This window comes from Topomyia yanbarensis, chromosome 1 (genome assembly GCF_030247195.1).
Source record: "Topomyia yanbarensis strain Yona2022 chromosome 1, ASM3024719v1, whole genome shotgun sequence".
Lineage (NCBI taxonomy): Eukaryota > Metazoa > Arthropoda > Insecta > Diptera > Culicidae > Topomyia > Topomyia yanbarensis.
The window spans coordinates 37,718,432-37,741,889 of NC_080670.1; the positions used below are offsets into that span (position 1 = coordinate 37,718,432).

General features: G+C 35.4%; 1 protein-coding gene across 1 annotated transcript in view; it reads left to right on the forward strand.

The window, feature by feature from the left end:
- Window positions 1-248: 248 nt before the first annotated feature.
- Window positions 249-23,458, forward strand: part of LOC131676286 (uncharacterized) — a 34,467-nt gene continuing 11,257 nt past the window's right edge. Inside the window, exon 1 of the mRNA XM_058955405.1 lies at window positions 249-601. Coding sequence (XP_058811388.1) covers window positions 310-601 — 292 coding nt within the window. The 5' untranslated portion in view covers window positions 249-309. The remainder of the gene's footprint in view (window positions 602-23,458) is intronic.

Consider the following 23,458-nt stretch of genomic DNA (forward strand, 5'->3'; position numbering starts at 1 on the left):
TGCATACTAAGCACCTCCGTCGCCGCCACGCCGATAGTCGCCTGCTATTGCCCACGTCCGAAGGGGCAAGTTTTGGACACAATCCATACCGGCCCGCTCTCTATGACGGTGGACACCCGAAACTGGCTGTCCCTTCTGTCCGTGAGTCCGATCCGATTCGAAGTGTCACCAATCGCGCTCCAATAAATAGCATTGTAATATTAAACAATCCATCAGTTAAGTGTAAGCCAACGAGTGTGTAGTGCAATTAGCAAAATTACGCGTCCGCCGATTAATTTCGTTCCGCTAGCCAATAAATTCGATCCAGCAATGTACCTTCTACGAAGCGCACTAGTGGTTCTGGTGGTTGCGTTGGCAGCGACTACCGCAGCCAGCACCAGAGAGGAAGAGCAAATGATCAACCTGATCGACGAAATCGACAGCGAGTCCAGCTTCCCGCTGTTCGGCGGACTGAGCTTGGAACGGGACGAATCGGCCGATGGACGGTCCTTCGCAGCCACCGGAGAAGAGTTGGCAGATCGTGCCGTGCGGTATCTGAACGGTCACAGTGTTAAGTTCAGCATTCCTGCCGGCGATGAAAGCGAGGGTCGTCAGATGGAAGGTGAGAGCTCGGGTTGAGCGGGTTCCGGAAAATTCGGTGAAGTGTTTCAAAAACTGGACAATGCACAGAACAGAGTATAATGTACGCTGTAAACAGTGAAATTTGGAATGTGATCGGTAGTGATTGAAGTTTAATTATATTATGTTTCAGTTCTCTTGAGGATGATGTGTCAAAACATTGAAGAAAACAAGTACTTCAAGAGGATTGAAAGACCAATAAAAAATTCTCGTATATTTGAGGTTTCAAGTATTCTTTTAAACAAAGTGAGACCGATTTCATAATCAAGCGAGTGATACAATATTTGTGTGTGGTCAAGACAATGCTAGTTCATGGTATTCTGACGACTACATTTTTTCAAGTGTTGAAATTAGTATTAAGGAACAATATGATCAAGGGTTTTATCAGGGTTGCCCTGTCAGAATGCAGTATTTATCCATAGGATATTCCAATGTGCAATTGACTAGTGAGGCTTAGTTTAACTGAGCCGGGAGACAATTTATTTGCAGTAATTAAACAATGATAGAATCCTACGTTTATGTATACTTTCGATCTGGTGCAGGCAATTTGCTACTGCATGTAGTGCTCCTTTTTGCAGCTAGGCAGCATTTACGCAGTAACCCGTTGCAGCTTGGGTTGCATTTAGTTCGCTTTCTCTCTTGTCATTACACTGCTTAAGGTTGGATATTCTTGTATACTTTATTGAGCCTAAAAAATATGATTGTGTACCTGTCATCAATATCGCTAATTGTGTGCTTAATAATGAGCTATATTTGACGCTGGAATTTATTGTTTACCTTTTTGGGACTTAACAACTCCCTTGCGATCGAGGTGGCTTTAAGTTCAGTTTCAACATGTGAAAACTGTGCTGAAAAAAAAATTAGTTTACGAAAAACACCATAACCTTACCACGGAAGATGAAGAATTTACTTCTGGGTCTAGACAACGTTCAAATGGTGGACGGTAAACCCGCCCTAATGCATCATTCTTCCATGGCCATCTTCATTCTCAAACAACGCCATGCAGCTATGATGGTCAGATTACCTTATGTTAATTTTGTCAGGGTACTAGTATATAATGCAAATGCCTTTAGGGACCATCCATAAATGACGTAGCATTATATGGGGGAGGGGGGAGTTTAGTATTTTGTGATGATGTGTGACGACAGGGAGGTAGGGGGTCATGTCATGCTACGTAAAGGGGAATTTTTTTAAAGGGGAATTTTTAAAGGGGAATAACTAACACGGTTTCTTATTTTTTTTTTTAATTTCGGGGTCAAGAGGGGGGAGAGTTACCGTCAAGCTACGTAATTATCAGGGGGGTATTTAGAGGTTTGTGACGAAATGCTACGATGGGGGAGGGGGGTGTTAAAAATCACTCAAAAATGCTACGTCATTTATGGATGGTCCCTTAGGATAAACACCACGTAATATTTTTTATTTCTAACCTTTAAATTTTCTGTTATCTTTCCAATTGGCATTTCTACGTCTCCTTTTAAAAATCTTGGATTGAAAAACTAATGAGATAGGATGTTACATTATTGCAATCGCTAGTAAGTCTACCTTAGAATATCCGAGATTTTGATTTTATGATATCTATAATATATCTGGTTTTCTTCAAACATTTTGATGATTTTTCCCATACCAAATCAATTGTTGGCCGATTTGACTCAAATTTGGAAGAGTAGCACGGAGAACCATCCTACTCTATATCTTCCTTCATCTGTTCAATGATAAGGGGCCCTTAGGTCACTACAGCCAAAGGGCCCCGAGTGTCCTAAAGACATTTTGCCATTTTGATCTACATTGTATTATTCGATAGTAACCGGAAACAGCCATCTTGGATTTCAAAATGAGTTCAATTGCCGATTTCTGCTAGCTTAGCATGGGAACGCAGATTTGAAAATAACTCGATTTTTACATTTATTACAAACGAAATGTACAGGATTCGCTCCAATTTTAAAAGCGCCGAACCTCACATACCAATCCACTCAGATGACAATGTCTGTATGTGTGTATGTCTGTAGGTATGTGCACCAATGTAATATACCTAACTATCTCAATAATGGTTGAACCGATCTTTACGAAAATAATTCCAAATAAAATGCCTAGCGTGACCATTAAACGCTATCATTTATTTATACGTTGTTTTCTTTCTCAAATATGAGATATGAATTATTTTGTTAAAATACGGCATGTGTTAGACAAATAACTTTCTAATAAGGCAATTTATACACGCTTATAAGCTTTTCAAATTCATAATTTTTTTATTATGATAATTTAATTCATTTTATTCTGTTAGTGTTTTCTCCTTTTTATTCAATTAATCAATTCATTTAATTTTTCTGTTTAATTCGTTCTATTCATTTTATTGATTTTATGATTTTGTCCATATTATTAATTTATTTTATTCACTTTATTCATTTGTTTCATTTTATTCATTTTATTCATTTTATTCATTTTATTCATTTTATGGGAAATTGCAAGATAACGTCATACGAGTAAAAATGCTCGAAAAAATGACAGTTCAGCGAGCTTGTTTACATGGTGTTAGAATTCGAACCGAGTTTCTTGTACTGGGTTAAACCAAAAATTTTCGAAGTTCACGTAAACAATCTCTCTGAGCTGTCAGAAAAGTGAGGTTATACATTTTCATACAATCCTCAATTCATTTTATTATTTTAATACTTTTTTAATTTGATTAATTTTATTAATTTTATTAATTTTATTAATTTTATTAATTTTATTAATTTTATTAATTTTATTAATTTTATTAATTTTATTAATTTTATTAATTTTATTAATTTTATTCATTTTATTGTTTTATTCATTTTATTCATTTTATTATTTTTTTTTTCATTTTATTCATCTTGTTCGTTTTATTTATTTTATTCACTTTATTCATTTTATTATTTTATTCATTTTATTCATTTTTTTCATTCTTTTTTCATTTTATTCATTTTATTAAATTCAATAATTTTATTGATTTTATTGCTTTTATTCCTTTTATTAATTTTATTCATTTTATTATTTAATTCATTTTATTCGTTATATTCATCTTATTCATTTTAATTATTTAATTCACTTTATTCACTTTATTTATTTTATTCACTTTATTCATTTTACTCATTTTATTCATTCTATTCATTTTATGATTTTAATATTTTTTTTTAATTCAATTAATTTTATTAATTTTATTCACTTTATTCATTTTATTCATTTGTTTCATTTTATTCATTTTATGAGATATTGCAAGATGACGTCATATGAGTAAAAATGCTCGAAAAAATGACAGTTCAGCGAGCTTGTTTACATTGTGTTAGAATTCGAACCGAGTTTCTTGTACTGGATTAAACCAAAAAGTCCATGTAAACAAGCTCTCTGAGCTGTCAGAAAAGTGAGGTTATACATTTTCATGCAATGCTCAATTCATTTTATTATTTTAATATTATTTTTTTTATTTTTTTTTCATAGATTATCGAGTTGATGTTTTTTGATGTGCCGCATGCCACGATTATCATAAAAATAAAATTTGACCCGGGAACCGTGTTCCGGAATTCCCGGAACTGGTCATCAATGGTCCACAAGTGTACGGATGCCTGCGTATATGATTGCATTCTTCATAGATTATCGAGTTGATGTTTTTTGATGTGCCGCATGCTATGATTATATTGAAAATAAAATTTGACCTGGGAACCATGTTCCGGAATTACCGGAACTGGTCATCAAGTGTCTACATGTGTCCGGATACCTTCGTATATGATTGCATTCTTCATAGATCATCAAGTTGATGTTTTTTGATGTGCCGCATACCATGATTATCATAAAAAAATTTGACACGGGAACCGTGTTCCGGAATTCTCGGAACTGGTCATCAAGTGTCTACATGTGTCCAGATGCCTTCGAATGTGATTGCATTCTTCATAGATCATCGAGTTGATGTTTTTTTATGTGTCGCATTCCACAATTATCATAAAAAATAAATTTCGTCCTGGGAACCGTGTTCCGGAATTCCCGGAACTGGTCAGAAAGTGGCAAATCTATATTAAACCTTTATTGAATTAATTGCTTGCTATACTAAGTAGACGATCTGATAAGATTTGTTGAAATAAATTAGTGTTTCTGTTATAATAAAGCATATGCAATGTAAGCTCATGAATGGCCACTTTTGGGAACCGCTCCCAGGAACTGGCCAATTCGTATTACTAATATATGAAGTGCAATTATTATACAAGAAGGTCAATTCTGACAAATTCTTGTCGAAAAATGTTGAATTCTAGCGTTGTTTTGAAAATATGTATGAAAAACTAAAAATGGCCAAAAGTTGGTACCCCACTGCAATCTGGATTTACTCCGGGGTCGTAGCTCCGAATGCGATTTTTAACGCATTTTCGAAAATTGGAATAATTTCCGGTTCTTTTGCAAAAAACTGCATCAAAATCGATTAAACAGAAAAAAAGTTATGGCAAAAAGAACGTCGATTTGGTGTATCGAAGAGGGCTTGGTAGTTTGAAGGTTAATTAATTTTTTTTATTTTATTAATTTTGTTAATTTTATTAATTTTGTGCACTTTTCATTTTATTCATTTTATTGTTTTATTCATTTTATTCATTCTATTATCTTTTTTCATTTTATTCATCTTGCTCATTTTATTTATTTTATTCAGTTTATTAGTTTTATTAATTTTGTTAAGTTTATTCATTTTATTATTGTATTCATTTTATTCATTTTATTAATTTTTTTTCATTCTTCTTTCATTTCATTTATTTTATTCACTTTATCCATTTTATTAAATTTATTAATTTTATTCATTTTATTCCTTTTATTCATTTTATTATTTTATTCATTTTTTTCATTTTATTCATCTTATTCATTTTATTTATTTTGTTCACTTTATTCATTTTACTCATTTTATTCATTCTATTCGTTTCATGATTTTAATATTTTTTTTAATTCAATTAATTTTATTAATTGTATTCACTTTATTTATTTTATTTATTTAATTGATTTGATTAATTTTATTCATTTTATTCATTTTATTCGTTTTATTAATTTTATTGTTTTATTCATTTTCTTCATTTCATTTTTTTTCATTTTATTCATCTTGTTCATTTTATTTATTTTATTCATTCCATTTATTTTATTCGTTTTATTAGTTTTGTTAATTTTATTCATTTTATTATTTTATTCATTTTATTAATTTTATTTTTTTATTTATTTTATTCATTTTATTATTTTTTAAAAATTTTTTCATTTTTTTTATTTTATTCACTTTATTCATTTTATTCATTTTATTAAATTTATTAATTTTATTCATTTTATTCATTTTACTGATTCAATTCATTTTATTAATTTTATTCATTTTATTATTTTATTCATTTTGTTCATTTTATTCATCTTATTCATTTTATTCACTTTATTCATTTTATTTATTTTATTCATTTTATTCATTTTAATCGCTTTATTCTTTTTTTCATTTTATTCATTTTTTTGTTTTATTCATCTTATTCATTTTAATCATTTTGTTCATTTTATTCATTTCAATCCTTTTGTTCATTTTGATCATTTCAATCATTTCGTTTGTTTTATTCGTTTCAATCATATCGTTTGTTTTGTTTTGTTTTATTAATTCTATTCAATTCGTCCATTTTATTTACTTCATTCATTTTATTATTTTTGTTCATTTCATTCATTTCACTCGTTTTGCCTTTCTCATATAGAAAGGTTATGCAATCACTCTGAAAAACGTCAACCTAATCCCGGCCCGGAGGGCCGAGTGTCATATCCCATTCGACTCAGTTCGTCGAGATCGGAAAAAGTCTGTATGTGTGTGTGTATGTATGTATGTGTGTGTATGTGTGTGTGTATGTATGTGTGTGTATGTATGTGCGTATGTGTCAAATAATGTCACTCATTTTTCTCAGAGATGGCTGGACCGATTTGCCCAAACTTAGTCTCAAATGAAAGGTGCAACCTTCCCATCGGCTGCTATTGAATTTTGGATCGATCGGAATTCTGGTTCCGGAATTACGGGTTTCAGAGTGCGGCCATACAGAAATTTCTCATATAAACTATAGGAAAAATTAAAAATAGAATTTTTATTTTTGATGCTAAATGTGTTCAAGGTGCATGAAACGTTGAGATTTGATGCAAACTCGAAAAAAAAATTTGACTACGATTCACTTTTTTGGATTTTGGCACATTTTTGCCTTTCTCATATAGAAAGGTTATGCAATCACTCTGAAAAACGTCAACCTAATCCCGGCGGAGGGCCAAATTTTTTTTTCGACTCGTTCAGGGTTTTTGGATTTTAACAGGGGCGTAGTTGATGGTTTACGGAGAGGGGTTACACCCCCCCTCTACTGTTCGCGCCCCTCCTTTAAAAATCTCCTTAAATCACCCCTCAGACCACCACCCCATCCAGCCCTCATACCCCTCCCTTTCAACCCCATCATCTTTAAACCACCACTGTATCACAAAGCATACCAATTTAAGCTGGGGAGTCGTTCGTTCATGGGACTTTCGCCCTCTTCACATACCCAGCCCCGCATGACAAAATGAGTTAGCAAGCAGATAACATTGATCTAATGATGATTAGGCTAATGGAGTATGATATTTTTTTGTTTCAAGTGTTTCACCGTCGACACGTAGCTCATCAAGTTCGTGGCTGGCATGCCATTGTGTATAAGTGCAAAGTGTACTAAGAATGTAATGGACATTTCCACAATTATGTTGAACATAAAAAGCCTCCGTGCCATAGTTTAGAGAAATGAGAAAGGCACAATTGCACCGCTAGGTGGATTAAAACAGGTTTTATTATTTTCATTTGCATTATTTATTATAATAATTTTTATCATTTGACTCATTTAGTAATTTATATTGGCTTAGTAAATTTAATTCAATTAATTAGTTTAATTCATTAGATTAAATTAAATGATTAATCAATTTAAATGATTAAACTAATTTAATTCATTTAATACATTGTATTCATTTCATATTTTAGTTCATGTATTTTATTATGATTCTTCAAAGTATTGATATCATTAATTTCAGTCATTTCTTTTACTCACTTCATACAATTTGTTGATTTAACTCAATTAAAATTTTCACCATTTTTATTTTAACTTTCATTTTTCATTTAATGAGAAAACTAATTTGCTTTATTTAGAGGAACCCGGGGCTACAAAGACCATGGGGGTAAGTCGGACCCCCTCGATTTCTCAGAAAATCGTAACACTTTCTGACTGTCTTACATATTCGTGGAATCGCTATTCTAAAACATTAGTTTTGACAGCTGAATCTAATTTCTTTGGTTTTTTTTTCGAAAGGATATACAACGTATTTCATTTTTTTGCCATCCTCAAAATAAAAATCATTATAATAGTAAAACTGTGATTAAAGCAACAAAAAATTAACAGGTAAATGTTTTGAAAAGCTGGAGGCTCCTATTTTGTGGAATGATTTTTGTTTGGTTGAAAACACACAGATATTTTCAAGACGCTCATCTCTTTTGGTTGAAATTAGCGTACGGGGCTATTCGGACGCCCTATTGCATCAACCACCGTACAGCGGCTACGTACACGATTGCACACGCCACAGCAAAGGGAATACAGGATGCGCCAATCGACTGCTGTGACTAACCAGATAAAGTTTTTGCACCAATTTTTTTGCTTCTTAAGGAATAAATATTTCATAGATATACATAATTCCTTTGTGAAAAAAAAACTGACAGTCTAAACTGCCCCATAGTGAGGTCCGAATTACCCCCTACATTGTAAAAGGATGAAAAAACGCAGAGTTTTGCAAAGCGTCGCCTAGAGCTGTCATGCAGTGCTGCAAATGAACTTTTATGGCACCAACATGTAGTTGAGGTTTCAAACTAACAATTAGGACCTTTGTTCGATAAATTCTTTCACATCTTTCTACCTAAATGGGCGATTTGCTTGGGTAGGTCCGAATAGCATTGGGTTATTTCATTATTTTGTTTCAATTAATCATTCTACTTATTTCATTAATGTGATAACTTTTTTTCCATTTTTTTACTTTATTAATTTTTATTAATTTGCTTTGTTTTAATTTTTTTTCAACAATTTATTTGTGCATGACTAAAAACTGTGTTTATCACACCTGCCTTCTTCCCATGAGTTCTGCACACTAATGAACAATCCAACGGTGATATGTATAAGAAATGTCTCATGTCACTGCTAGGTGGATTTAGATAGTTTTACGTGGATTTCTTAATTTTCGCTGTATATTTTTATGCGATTTACTCGAATCTATAAATAAAGTTTTACACTCAAAATGTGGTCAAACAAGAATTCATCTTCTGTTAATATTTTTTTTTTTTTTGCTTTTCGAAGTTCATTTAGTTTAAGATGTTACATGGCTTTTATTTATCAAAAAATCGATATTTTTGTACTACTTCATCCTTACATCCTAGAGTATATTTTCCCAAATTTTCATAGATATCCAAAAAATAGATCGAAAGTTACAGTGGAAATTTTAAATTTTAAAGTCGATTATCACGAAATGTCGTTCTTCCACAAAAATGGCTTTACCGTGATCACGGTAGCTGAAAAACCATTCCACCGATTTTCTTTTTTTTCACGATTGATCGTAATTAATTTTTCTCTTACCTTAATGATTCTTAAAACTTTTGTTTTATATTTAGGATTTTTTGATACAATTGTTAAAGCTTAAAATCAACATTTTTCAGGGAAATCTCTCCCGAATATAGGGGAAAAATATTATTTATTCAACTAATCGATAAGGTACGAGGAATACTCCAATTTTTCGAGTTTTGGGATTCTCGTTGATCTATTAGTCTGCAGTCATGATCACCGCAAGCCTCTTAAATAAAATGGATTTCGCGGGAAAAAGCCATAACTCCGCCAATTACCAATATATTTTTTATAGGCTAAAGCTTGTTTTTGTAATAAAATCATTACTTTACGCCTTTACGTAAATTCAAATTTTCTTGAATTTTTTTTTTTTCGCAAAAAGGTATGTAACCCTTTAATCACAAGCTAGTCAAGATTTGAAATGGATTTGCGCATTACTGGGTTGGTCCTTTGCCGCTATCAGTAGGACATCACTTCAATAAAATGCTGATGACTTTCTTCAACAAAGTTGTCTTGCTTTCTTCAACAAAGTCTTTTATAATGACATCTCTTATAAGAAACTCAGACTTGACTCGGTACTTGTTTACTTACAACGCCACTTAATGACGAAAATGTTGACCAATTTTGCTGAAATTTGGAACTGAATCTGATAGCATAAGGAATTGGTGGTACCATTGATGCACAGGATTCTCAAAAAAGTTATACAATCCTGGGCACCCTTGTGAAGATATCAAATATGTATTCCAAAAACGGCAATTAATCCTACTTAGTGAGTAAAACTTACTAAACTAAGTCCAAAAATTCAATTTATTTCAATTTTTTTTTGACAATGTGCAAAAAAATTTCAAATCTAAACTATAGAACGTTGAGAATAGTTTGTTGCTCGCAGGTAATCTGGGTTGCCTTAGTATAAAGCATGTACTGGTTATTCATTAGCAATGAAATATGATATCATCATATTTCATTGTTAATTAACCATTTGAATTAATTCTTTACAATTGACCTGTCGATCTCGACCGGATTTTACTTGAAACGAAAGTTTTTTGGCGTGTGCGACTTGGGAGTACACTAATAGTGGCTCAAAACCAATTAGTAAATTTATACGTGTTTCAATTTCTTTAACTTCAACATTCCCCTGATGCTGTTGGATCAGCAATAAACCGGATAAAATATTGATAGAAACCTGATATATCTGAAAACCTTGCGCTTGAAACATGTCGGACGATAGCGCGTCAATTCAAGGATGGCCCAGGAGTGACAAATGGCCTTACGACGCCTCTAGAATTTAGTCCATTTTTCCAGAGTGTGTTCTGGAACTTGATTCCCATGATAAATAAGAATGATAAGAATAATAAGAATGATAAGAAGAATGATAAGAATGAATAGTATGATGAATAGTATGAAAGAATGATAAGTAAGAATCAAGAATCTGTTTTAAGTTTCAGATTTTCGGCATCTCTGAATTAAAAATAGTTAAGGGGAGTTTCTGAGACATTTGTGCATGTGTTAAAAGCTGGTGGCTTTTTAGAAAATTTGCCGCTACCCGATCAGAATGAAATAACAAGATTATAACAGAACACATTTTTTGTAACATATTGTGTTATACATTAGGTCTCGTTAGTAGTTAAAATAACATAAATTTATAACAAGTAACAATGCGAGTTATAGTTTTGAAATATTTCTGTTATGTGTTTCTGATCGGGTAACCATCGGTGACATTTTCAAATGAGCAAAGCGAATTCAAGCTCATGAAATGGTATAATAATACCGGAGTAGACAGTGTTCCGGATATACAACCAGAAAAAGAGCGATAAGATTCCAATCTCTAAAACGCTGATTGTGGTGCTAAGAATTGGGTGATTTCATTTCAGGTACCACCAAACTAATTCCGATTATTAGCTGTGGTTAAGAACTGATTGATCGTAAAATTGAAACGTAATTTAGCAAGGCTTAGCATCCTGTCAAGAAAGCTGGTCCATTAGTACAAAGTCCATCGCATTATCGAAGCTACCCAGCGTCCTGAAAATAAAGAAACGGCATACATTAATAGTATTACTTCAACCTATTAACATACCTTTCCGAATCCAGCCAGCATGGTTAGAACCAACGCTTGTCGACTATGCCGGGTCAGCAGATTCTGGCAGCTTCATCAACAGCGCACAGGCACGGACACCGCTGTAAGCACCATTGCGCCAGCCAGCAATGAGCAATTCAACGGCGCTGACGTGGTGTTTTATATTTGATCAAAACTTTCACTAATCTCCCGAGTGCCCGAGCCAGGCGAGTGCTTCGAGCGAAGGGAAGACAAAAAACCACCCATTGCTTAGCCGCACAATCGCTGACGTCGAAGATCCAACCAAAAACCAAAGCCCCAACCCCAGCCGAGTGCTTCGGTTTGACGATTCGCGTCCAATCCTTTTAGCTGGCTTAGGCGTGAAGAAGACAAAAGGGTTATTTTTTTTCTGTCCCGGTTCCGAGACGGTACGCTCTTTACACGGTGGTAATTAGAGTGAAGAAGATTGTTGCGCTGGGTCGTGGTGGTGGTGGTGGTGACGTCGGCGGCAAGCGATAGGTTCAAGGTGAAGAGGAGGTGCCTCGTTCCCGAGTTGGTTCAAGTGATTAACTTTCACTTTTTCAGAGGAATGCTTTGTAACCCCAACGATGATGATCGATGATCAGGCTGGTGGGATACATATGTTTTTTTTTTTTGGTGAGTGAAAGAAAACAGAATTAAAGTTTGAAACATAGAAGAAGATGCAGGGAAGTCAATGACATTTCATGATTCTCTTTTCTCCGTTCATTCTTGTTTAGCGCTAGAAGGTAATATTCTTGGCAGGAACAGGTTTCAGAATAAAAGAGAAAGTTACTACGCGGAAAGTTAGAACTGTTTTAGCCTTGGTGCGTTGAAGAAATTGTTGAAGTTGGGAAGGTCAACGCTCCGATATTCCTTGATGATTTGATCGGATGCTTCAATCGAGATTTTTCAGATGGATTTAAAATCCATTTAAATGGTGCAAACGATATAATCGCGTAGCATCGGAACATCATATATACATATTTGCTGCAATCCTGAAAGAACAGACAGTTTCTACAAAACCTGCCCAAAATTTCCAATTTTGCACTAATGAGTAGTATTTACTGTGGAAAATCGGAACCCATTCACATTTTGAGACAGACCACAAAAACAAAAAAAAATCTCTGTTCCCCATACGCCATCGTTTCACAGTTACTCAATGGGTCTATTCATGAAAATTGTGAAATTACACGGAACCATGACAAGTTACCAAAAAACTGTGTTGGCGGCAAATGTTGAGCATAAAATTTGCTATAAATTGCAAAGGACTAAACTTATAAATATGGAATATTGTTTTTCATTGCAAATTTACTCTGACTATCACAAAACAAACAAATATCCATTAAAAGAGATAGAGTTAACAGATTTCTTCCAAAATATAGCAACACGTGTAGAGAATTAGAAATCGTGAAATATGAGGGAATGAGACGATATGATTTTATATGATGACCGAGGCCTAGGGAGACTTGACAAAGAAAATTTTGAAAAATCAGAGCAAAAATAATGATATAAAACATACTGTAATCCTTTTTTCAATGTTATCGAGATCCTTAGGTAGCAGTAAAAAATATAAAAGGGTTGCATTTCATAAATTTCGATTGTTTTTAATGCACTTCCTTTTAAGAATTACTTGTACTGCTTATATCGCATGTTCACACGTCACGAAATCAGCCATATTACAACTAACTTTGTTTACTAGTACTAAAAGATACAGACTGAAATTTGATGTGCGATTTTTTTTGTGACGTGATTAACATTAGCAGCAGGTATTACAGTATAGTAAATATCAGAAAAAATGTATCTTTCTTGGTCAAGACTACCCAACATTAGTTATTGCGTTCAATGTCATGCAAATTTTTAGTAGGGAATCCCGGGGCCAGTTGGCGGTTGGGGTAAGTTGGCGGATTCCCTTTTTCTCTGTTTCTATTAGACATATAGCGCTGCCTCTTTTTGTGTACCTCAAGTTATGTGAAACCCGTTGTCCAATGTGGTTTTGTTGCAAAACGATTGGAAGTTGTGGGTGATATTGTGTTTTCGAGCATACCAAGTAAATTTTCAAAATTTTAAATACTTTGCGTTATTTAGGGTGATTTTCAATCTATTTCCCGAATGATTCTATTTTTCGATAACGCGTGAAAAGAGCTTTCAGTATCCATATAGTATCTATTAGATATTACATCTATCCAAAAACAAAAGATATTTTTTAAATAGTTTTAAATAAAATATGGGGTTGGGGTAAGTTGGCGGTACTATTTACAATGCAAAAAAAGTCATCAAAAATTTTTATTTCTAGAATTCACTCCAAAGTAAGAAAATCTTGTGTATCTCGTCAATGTAGGAGACATTTATTCCGGCCAATTGCACGAAGAATTTCGAAAATTTGCTTTTGAATCGGGAGTACGCGTCAAAGTCAAAATGCCGGGGTATTGAAACTGAAGTATAATAGCAAATGTCGGCTAATATACAGTTTCCTCGAAAAGACAGCCAGCACGTTCCAAAAGGACCCTTGAAGTAATTGAATCTCCATTTAATTGCTTAGTTTTTGGCGTACACTCACATACCGCCAACTTACCCCGGGGCCGGGGTAAGTTGGCGGGTTTTCCGGGTCACATATTTTTGTCTCTAAAAATGGAGACAATGCACGCAACACTTTAAAAAAATCAGCGATGTTGCCGAGAGTCTGCTCTTTCATGCCGCGTGTTCTATTTTGCAAGATCTATCTACATCAAAGCGATAAAAATTGAAAACTGAAAACACCGCCAACTAGCCCCGGTCTCCCCTAATAACTATTTCAATGATCCAATTTATGTAAAATCATTTCACTCGTTCATAAAGAATAAAATAATGTGTGAGTACCTTAAAAGTATGCTGGGTCATTAGGCTGAAAGCCGGTAGGCCGCATGTCGTTCGGCCGAATGCCGTTAGGCCGACTGCCATTAGGCCGAGTAGGTCATCAGGCCGAAGGCCATTTGGCCGAACGGGTCATTAGGCCGAATGGGTCATTAGGCCGAATGGGTCATTAGGCCGAATGGGTCATTAGGCCGAATGGGTCATTAGGCCGAATGGGTCATTAGGCCGAATGGGTCATTAGGCCGAATGGGTCATTAGGCCGAATGGGTCATTAGGCCGAATGGGTCATTAGGCCGAATGGGTCATTAGGCCGAATGGGTCATTAGGCCGAATGGGTCATTAGGCCGAATGGGTCATTAGGCCGAATGGGTCATTAGGCCGAATGGGTCATTAGGCCGAATGGGTCATTAGGCCGAATGGGTCATTAGGCCGAATGGGTCATTAGGCCGAATGGGTCATTAGGCCGAATGGGTCATTAGGCCGAATGGGTCATTAGGTCGAATGGGTCATTAGGCCGAATGGGTCATTAGGCCGAATGGGTCATTAGGCCGAATGGGTCATTAGGCCGAATGGGTCATTAGGCCGAATGGGTCATTAGGCCGAATGGGTCATTAGGCCGAATGGGTCATTAGGCCGAATGGGTCATTAGGCCGAATGGGTCATTAGGCCGAATGGGTCATTAGGCCGAATGGGTCATTAGGCCGAATGGGTCATTAGGCCGAATGGGTCATTAGGCCGAATGGGTCATTAGGCCGAATGGGTCATTAGGCCGAATGGGTCATTAGGCCGAATGGGTCATTAGGCCGAATGGGTCATTAGGCCGAATGGGTCATTAGGCCGAATGGGTCATTAGGCCGAATGGGTCATTAGACCGAATGAACCAAAAAGAATGATAAATATGTATAGCGGTTGTAACTGAAATCTTTCAATGAAGGGTTCTTTACGATTTTTTAAAACTTACAATAATAATGTTTAGAATATTTACAACACCTTTCTCTTTGCTGTAATGGAACAAATAAATAAAAGCGACGCCGACCGCTCCGTCGGACTTTAACTAATTTAAGTCCCTATGTTTGAGTAATCCGGGCAAACGAGTGGATCACAGGTTTGCTTGCGAGAGGCCGCCGCTTCCGAATCATCAGAAGATTGGTGAAGCGTGAGGGAATTAAGTATTTAAAGGGAGGTTCCACTTGTATTCGTAAAGAAATTTTATGACGAGATGTTTTGAGATGTTTTTATGACGAGATGTTAACATTAAAACTGATAACGAATATGCGTCGTTGTGCCAGAGAGACCTTATGACGCATTAGGGGTACGTTGTAAAAATCGGGAACAATTTGGGTTGAAACTTTAATTTTTCGGATGTTGTGACACACACTCAATTTTTGATCTTGTGACATAGGGCTTGTGCATCTTAATGTTCCGGATGATACATGCAATGCTAATAAATACGTATTGGTATCCGCAATCAGCAAATTTTTAAAAAAATGTTTCTGAATAAAATACATATAAATAAACCCATCAAAACCGATGTTAAGGAATATACAGCACTCTCCAAAGAAAATCAAAGCGATTATCAACGAATTTCCTGTTTGACATTTCGAGGGACCATCTCGCACAACATGAGTTAGTAACTTTTGAGCCATTGGAAACTCATGAGCCCGTCATCTGAATTAATCTCTGTAACGATGCTTTTAATTAAATGACATTCAGCGCAATGGTACATACGGTCTAATGAGCCATTCGGCCCTACTGCCCCATTCGGCCTAATGACCCGTTCGGCCTAACGACCCATTCGGCCTAATGACCCATTCGGCCTAATGACCCATTCGACCTAATGACCCATTCGGCCTAATGACCCACTCGGTTTAATGGCCCATTCGGCCGAATGGCGTTCGGCCTAATGACCCATTCGGCCTAATGACATTCGGCCTTATGACCCATTCGGCCTAACGACGTTCGGCCTTGCAGCATCCTAACGGCTTTCGGCCTAATGGCCCGACACCCTTAAATGTAATTATTGGTCAAGTTGATACGTCCATACAATGTTTGATAAAAAAAATTTCATCATTTAACGCAAATTAATTAATTGCGGAATATTTTATATAATGAAAGGATTTTTTATTCCAAACTTTTCAAATTACCTTAAGCGACCGAAATAACCACAAACATATTTTTGAAAATGTTTTAAAGAACACGTTATAGCCAATAATAGAACTCTGCGCTTGGTAAAGTCTCCCCATGATAAATATCACTGCCGGGGGTAATTTAAAAATACCAAATGGTGACTACCCGTTAGCGTTATTCTATATAACTCAGACAACATGAAACGGGCTTGAAAAATATGATAATGGTTCTGATTATTTAGTATAAACCTCTCTTGAGAGGGTCTTTCAGTGTAAAACAAAAAAATACTTTTATTTTTGCATATTTTTCATTTATAAGATAAGAAAAATGTGTTCATGAATGAATTTACTCGAATTTCAGTTGGTTCGTCTGTTAGAGCCCATCGAACGGATTTTCATGCGAAACTTTCAAAATCGGGAGTAAACAAAGTCGGGGGCAGTCAAAATCGGGTGTAGATTAAATCGGGTCTTCACTGTATTATTAAAGTTATAAACTAGAAGTCACCATCTTGGAGTAAAACATGACTTCCGGAAGCGACGTCCGGTATCTATTCATCAACACTATTCAAACACGAAGCCGGCCGTCACCAAATTTTGGAACAAGCACGTTTTTACGATACGAAAATACGAACCGTGAACAGAAATCATGTGTTTTCCATTTATGTTCAATTTTCCTTGTGTAACGCCTGCATAACGCTTTTACTAGTGGAGATATTTGTTTTTGTTTTGTAAACTCCAGTCACGGTTTCCGCTGCGTCACTACCAAATCGTTTTTCAGTCCGTGAACTAATTCACAACGTATTGAACAATATTCATAAATCCAAGGTTGACTCGTGAATTTATCTTTAAATTAAGGAACAATGTTTATGGTCCAAGTATACGACGTGAACTGCTTCATGATTTATTACATCTCGATCATGATCTGGTTTTCGTGGTTTAAACTAGTTCACAAAATCAAAACAGTCTTATCTCGTGGACTAGTCCATGATTCCTAATGTATAAGTCACAATTTATTCATTCTCGTTGAATAGTTTACAAAATCATATGCTTTCACTTTCGTGATCTGCTTGATAAAATAACAATTTTGTACATGATCTTGATATGTTCACGTGAACAATTTCACAGAACTCAGAATATTAGTAAAAGTTGCGTGAACTGGTTCATGACTCATAGAATGATGGTCACTGCTCGCCATTCGTGCTCGTGAAATACTTTACAAAATTACAAAACATTTTTCATGAATTAGTGAAATTGTTCACATTTCCTGGTATGTTAGTCACGACTCACCATTCGAGTTCGTGAAAAAGTTTATAAATTCATGAAATGTTATTCATGGATTCGTCAATTGGTTCATGTTTCCTGGTATATTGGTAACAACGCACCATTCGTGCTCGTGAAATGGTTCACAAAATCGAAAAACATTATTCATTGATTCGTGAACTAGTTCACGATTCCTTGTGTATTGGTCACTACTCGCCATTCGTTTTCGTGGTTCACATACCTAGTATATTTCTCGGCTATCATCTGATTACGGCGTAAAAGCCAACTGTCAAAATTCATGTTGGTAGTAAACAAAAGGGAAATATGTTCCTTTGGAATTGGGGTCTGTGAACTGTGTTCGGTCAGTAACGGTTTTTTTTCGGAATTTCCTAGCAAAGATAATTTATACAGTTGGATTTTACGCCGTAATCATATGTTTGTCGAGATTTGTCTCGACTTACGACTCTTTTTCATTTTACATTTTTTGATCTAGAAATTTTCGAGTTAACGATGTCACAAAATTGAAAATGAATGGGGAAGAAATTGGACAATGCCCATAATATGCTTTTCGGTTGATTGCACAGAAAAAAATATTTTGTTATTTTAAGTTTATTTTCATGCACATACTTGGAGTTCCACCACAAATACACACGACTTGTTGTGCTTTCTTCAACGAATTTTATTATAAGCTCACACGTGGATTGAAAATTACAGTTTCTTTAAACTGAAAACCAATGCACTTCAATGTATTTTTACTCGAATACTGCTGTAAGATAAATGACTTGTAATATTACACGAATGAAAGTGTAAAATTGCATGCTGCTTGATGCTCCAATTGATTTTAACGTAATTTTCAATCAAATTTTTGATTCAATCGTTGTATGTTTACATTCGTATTGATTTAAATGTCGTCGCCTGGACGAATGCGGTTGCATCTTATTGATGCATTCCGGAATTTCATCCATCCAAATATGGCAAAAGGTCTTGTAGTGATGGCGGTTTTTTATCGGCTATGGATCAAACTCGAGCCACGGCATGAAACGAGCCATACCCATATCTTGATTAATAAGAGAATTAATTTTAAAGGGGTCCTCTGAAATAATTGTGCAAAAAGTATCTAATGCTTGATAATTTTTTGAAGGAATAAAATGACGTAGACATGTGCGCCATTCTGCAAAATGTTAATTAAGGTTTCATCTATAAAATAAAAAATTTCGAGTGTAAGGTGTCAAAAATGACGTCCAAAATGACGACACCAGCAAAAGTTGTTTTTTTTAATAAAAATTCAAAAAAATGTCTAAGTCATTTTATTTCTTAAAAAAAAAAAATATCAAGCATTAGATACTTTTTGGATTCGTCCAGGCCGATTCTGGTACTATATTGCTCTACCCAATCAACCGAAAAACCCATAACATCCCCATGGTCATAGTCCAATTTCACCCCCACTCCATGGTTTATTGATAGTGTTTTAAATGAGATCAACCAATGGAAACGCTATCACCATAGTCGAGTAGATCCCTCAAAAAACCATATTTTGATGTATTTACATCGTGATTCAGAATAAATTTCTGAAATTTTCAATTATTTATCGAAACATATTTATAAACAAACTCCAGAATGAAAATACAGCAATAAATTCGAATAATAATTCCTAAAGTTCTAGAGAACATACAAGTTTTATCATTTTAACACATTTTAACAAATATTTCCCTGCGAAAAGCAAACGATAGCACATAACAATTATTTTAAAAATGTCAGTCTGCCACGACACTGATGGCATAAAGTCGAAACGCAAATTTCGTGACTGACTAAAAATTACGGTTTTTAATTTAAATCAAATGGATAATTTATTTTAATTATCCGATTTGTTCCGGTTAGGTAAAGACTTCCTTTTGAAAAAGGTGCTTGACAAAATTTTGTTTAAATTTGCGAATGTTATAACTTCATAATTTCTGATTCTTTGTGACATTCCGATGTTTCTGAAGTTGCAAATATTTTCCAAGAAGAACTTCAGACTTATGAACGAAATTCATTTCAATGAACAAAAGTTACATTTGAACAAATGGCTTGCGCGAAGCCATATTTACTTGGGTACCATTTTTTAAAGATTTTTATTCCAAATTTTACATGTCAATAATTTGGGGTCACTTATTTCAAAAATGCAAAAAGTTTAGCTACTCAAAAAGTAGGATGTGTGTCCACATATATCAAACATGCGCATTGTGTTCTTTAGCTAGACACAGCCCAAATGTCCAAAACAAGAAACATTTCGTGTGCACCATACGGTCCATCCTACAGCGGCGACACTCCAAATCGCTCCAAAAACTAAATGTTACTCAACAAAGCACACCGCCCATCCATTACCAATTACATAACCTGCCCAGACCAGCCAACCAACCCCGCAATCCCACCACTGAAAAGGCACAAAACGCCCAGGCCCATTCCCAGCAGCAGCAAGCAGCGAGTTCATCCCTTCGCAAGCATCGAACTCTTTTTGCTTGCCTTTTGGAAAGCGGATGCGACTTTTATTGAAATTTTGCAATACCCATGTAGGTACACCGACAAAACAACCGACCAACAAAACGCACTAAAACCGATCAGACGATTTCGGTCTCAGGTCACTCTCAATACGGGGGGAGGGGGGACATACCACATCCCCCTGTTGTAACAAAAGAAGGGAAGGCGGCGTGGCGACAGGAGGGAAGAAGCCCCCCGAAAAAATGAAAGTTGTTTTCGATTTCTCCAAATATCCGGGTCGGGTCTGTCCACCACCTCCGGCTACCGACGACGAACCCCAAATCAATACGCCAACGACGGGTTTCAATATTTATCATCTCTCTGTCTGTCTGTCTGTCTCTCTTTCCCCCAACATTCCCGACCGAACCTTGTGCCTCTCCGCCGTCGCCGCCGCTTTCAGCACATTAACCAACTTTTAATTAGCGGTTTCGGAAAAAAACGTTCGTGTCTTGTCCGCCGCACGGACAACGAGCTGGACACAGTTGAACAAAAGGTTGATTGTTTTTTTGTCCTTCCTTGTTCTCTCTGTGTCACCCGAAATGTTATGAAAGATGGTCGTTTACACGGTGCTGCTGGCAGCAGCAAGTGGACGAAAATATAAACATTAATATTTATTGGCTTCGAGTGTATGCGGGACATAGGGGCGGATGACGAAAAGGGAAAGTTTTTACTTTCGGAGGACTTTGACGACTTCACTGGATATTCCAGAAAGCTTTAGTTGACTAAATTATTAACTTTCGAAATCAAACATCAGTTCTATAGGGAAACCGATGGTGTTCACCCGGGATTTTTGTTTGTTGTTAGACTCTCTCAAGATTACAGATCGAGGGGACCATCAATTCTGAGTTGTTGTATTAGGGTGGGAAATAATGTTGTTAGTTTTCATTGGTTTCATATTTCAGGTTTCATTTTTTGTATGTTTCTCAGCAGCATTCAGAACTTCTGCGCTTGCAGTATGTCAATCATAGCCAGTCGTTTGCTTGTGAATACAGAGTGCCTTTCAGGCCCGTAGCCAGGATTTTATTTCGGGAGGGGCTTAAAATTTGTTGCATAAATGTGTTAATTCTGGTGACTTGAGATAGTCACTTGAAACTGAATGTAATTTTGAAAATTTCTTAGTGAATACAGTTCCAAAACTAAGGCAATAGGCAATATGTGGTCTGATACAAAAAATGGTATAGTACATCGACGAATTCTTGCTTTTGAATTTGATTTTCATTATTAATTTATAAGCTATCATTTTCACCGATGGAATTTGCAAACGTAATCTGGTGGGAGTCCCCATCATACAACTTGAAGAAGTGAGGCTGTCCAGCGCAGATTCATACGTCAATTGCCTTGGAACGATACGCTGAACCTGAACCATACGAAGATCGTTGTCGATTAGTAGTACTACACACTATAGAAGATCGTAGACCCGCGTCGTAAACTACCTTCGTGTCTAAGCTTCTTATGGCTGAATATGATGTTCCCGATCTTCTATCACAAATTAACTTCTACGCACCAGCCCGTGTCCTTTGTTCTCGAACACTGCTACACTCTGATATGCACAACACTAACTACGCTGCCAACAACCGATATTAGAAATGACCTGTCGCTTCAATGATTATAACGAAATCTTGACTTCGTCATTAGTTCTGCGCATACCACTTTAGGTCATTTTTTTAGTATAGTTCATTAAGACTCAATTATTTAAATACAAATACAAATACAAGAAAATGTCGAAATTCGCTCCAAATCTTCTGATTAGGCAGGCGATTTGTAGATGCGCAGCAACGGTTCAACTCCTATTCAACTCAAATTTATAATATTCTTCAATTTAAATGATGCTCCGTTAAAGATTATTTTCAGACAAATGAGAACAACTGATTATTTATCTATTTAAGTATTCAGATTTTTCACAGATCCTATTCTTTTTTGAAATTGATTCTTTTTATATCATTAGACAGGCTTATTTTTCTAGGCAATTCTTCTATTAGATCCTTGAAACTATGGTAAAAGACAGACCAGTAATTTTGTTTGTTGACATGTAAAGGGTGTACAAAAAATACTGCTGATTTCTCTACGAAGCATAAATAAGAACTGTAGCTGTATTTACCTAGATTAAGCAAATATTATATTTGAGCACACGAAACTTACAGGTTTCATTTCGGAAATCATGGATTTTTGGACAATACAAAAGAGATGCTTCAATGAATTAATTTACTAAACTAGCCGGAATTTTATTTACTATAAGACTGTTCACTAATCGAAAGGAAATCCCTGATTACTGTTATCTTGCAATTTACGTAAATTTTGTAACCAGAGCTTTAAAAAATTGACATCCCTGCGTGAACTTGAAAGAGAACCGAAATTCAATTCCTGCCAACCGCGATGAATGAAATGTTTAATTCTTTTCCCTCGTCAATCATTCTCCCGACATAGCGCATTCGGGTTCGCATATGTTCGGCTTCAGTAGCACCCAAGTAATCAATGAGCATTATAACGTAGTCTAATATCTGCTTTAGATCTACATATAAAGCTGTCCTGAAAAGCCGTGAAGCCCTAAATACTTAAATAATGCTGGTATTATGCCAGAAAAGGCGAAATATAGTACTATTACTGTGCAGAGATTGACAGCTCGTTTCTGCAGTACTAATGCTATTATATAGCAAAAGCGTACAAATGTCAAATTTGAAAGCCTTATATTGGCACTACTAATGCTATTAAAAAGTTTCAGTTGGCTGTCATTGTCCGCCATCGCTTTAAAACCATTTCTTTTCTTTCGATATGATGAGCAAAAAGGAAAAAAATTAAAATAAAATATTCTGTTTAAAACCGTAATTGACTCTGTTCTAATGCATTGAAATGAATATCCTTAATGGGTTTTCGTGCTCACATGATATGAATGTTTACGAAAATTACCTTCAGTAAGTCTCGAACTGAGGTACCTTGCCTCGTCCTTCACGGTAAGTGCGCTGGGTTTGCTTCCTGGACTATATTGCATATGTTCGATTGAAATGAAATATGCCGAATATAATCTTCAAGAAGAGTTGCATAACAAATAAACCCACAGTATTACAATAGCATTATATCAGCCTTTTGTTTGCTCTATAATGGCATTAAATGCACTTGTAAAGCTTACATGCTTTAATGATTCTTGAAGCATGTACGCGTTATATCAGCTTTATATACGTATATGGAGCAAGCGATAATGCTATATGTCGGCTGTGCAGTTATGCATTATTGATGCTAATATAGAGCTTTATTGCGTTGTTCATACTGTAATGGAGTTTCAATGCAACATTAGTGCAAATGTATAGCCAATACAGTGCAATGACTTAATGCTTATGGTTACTTGGGCAAACTGAATTTTGTTTCTATGCTAGCTCTGAGAGGGATTATTGAGCGAAAATGCACTAGACATAGATTAC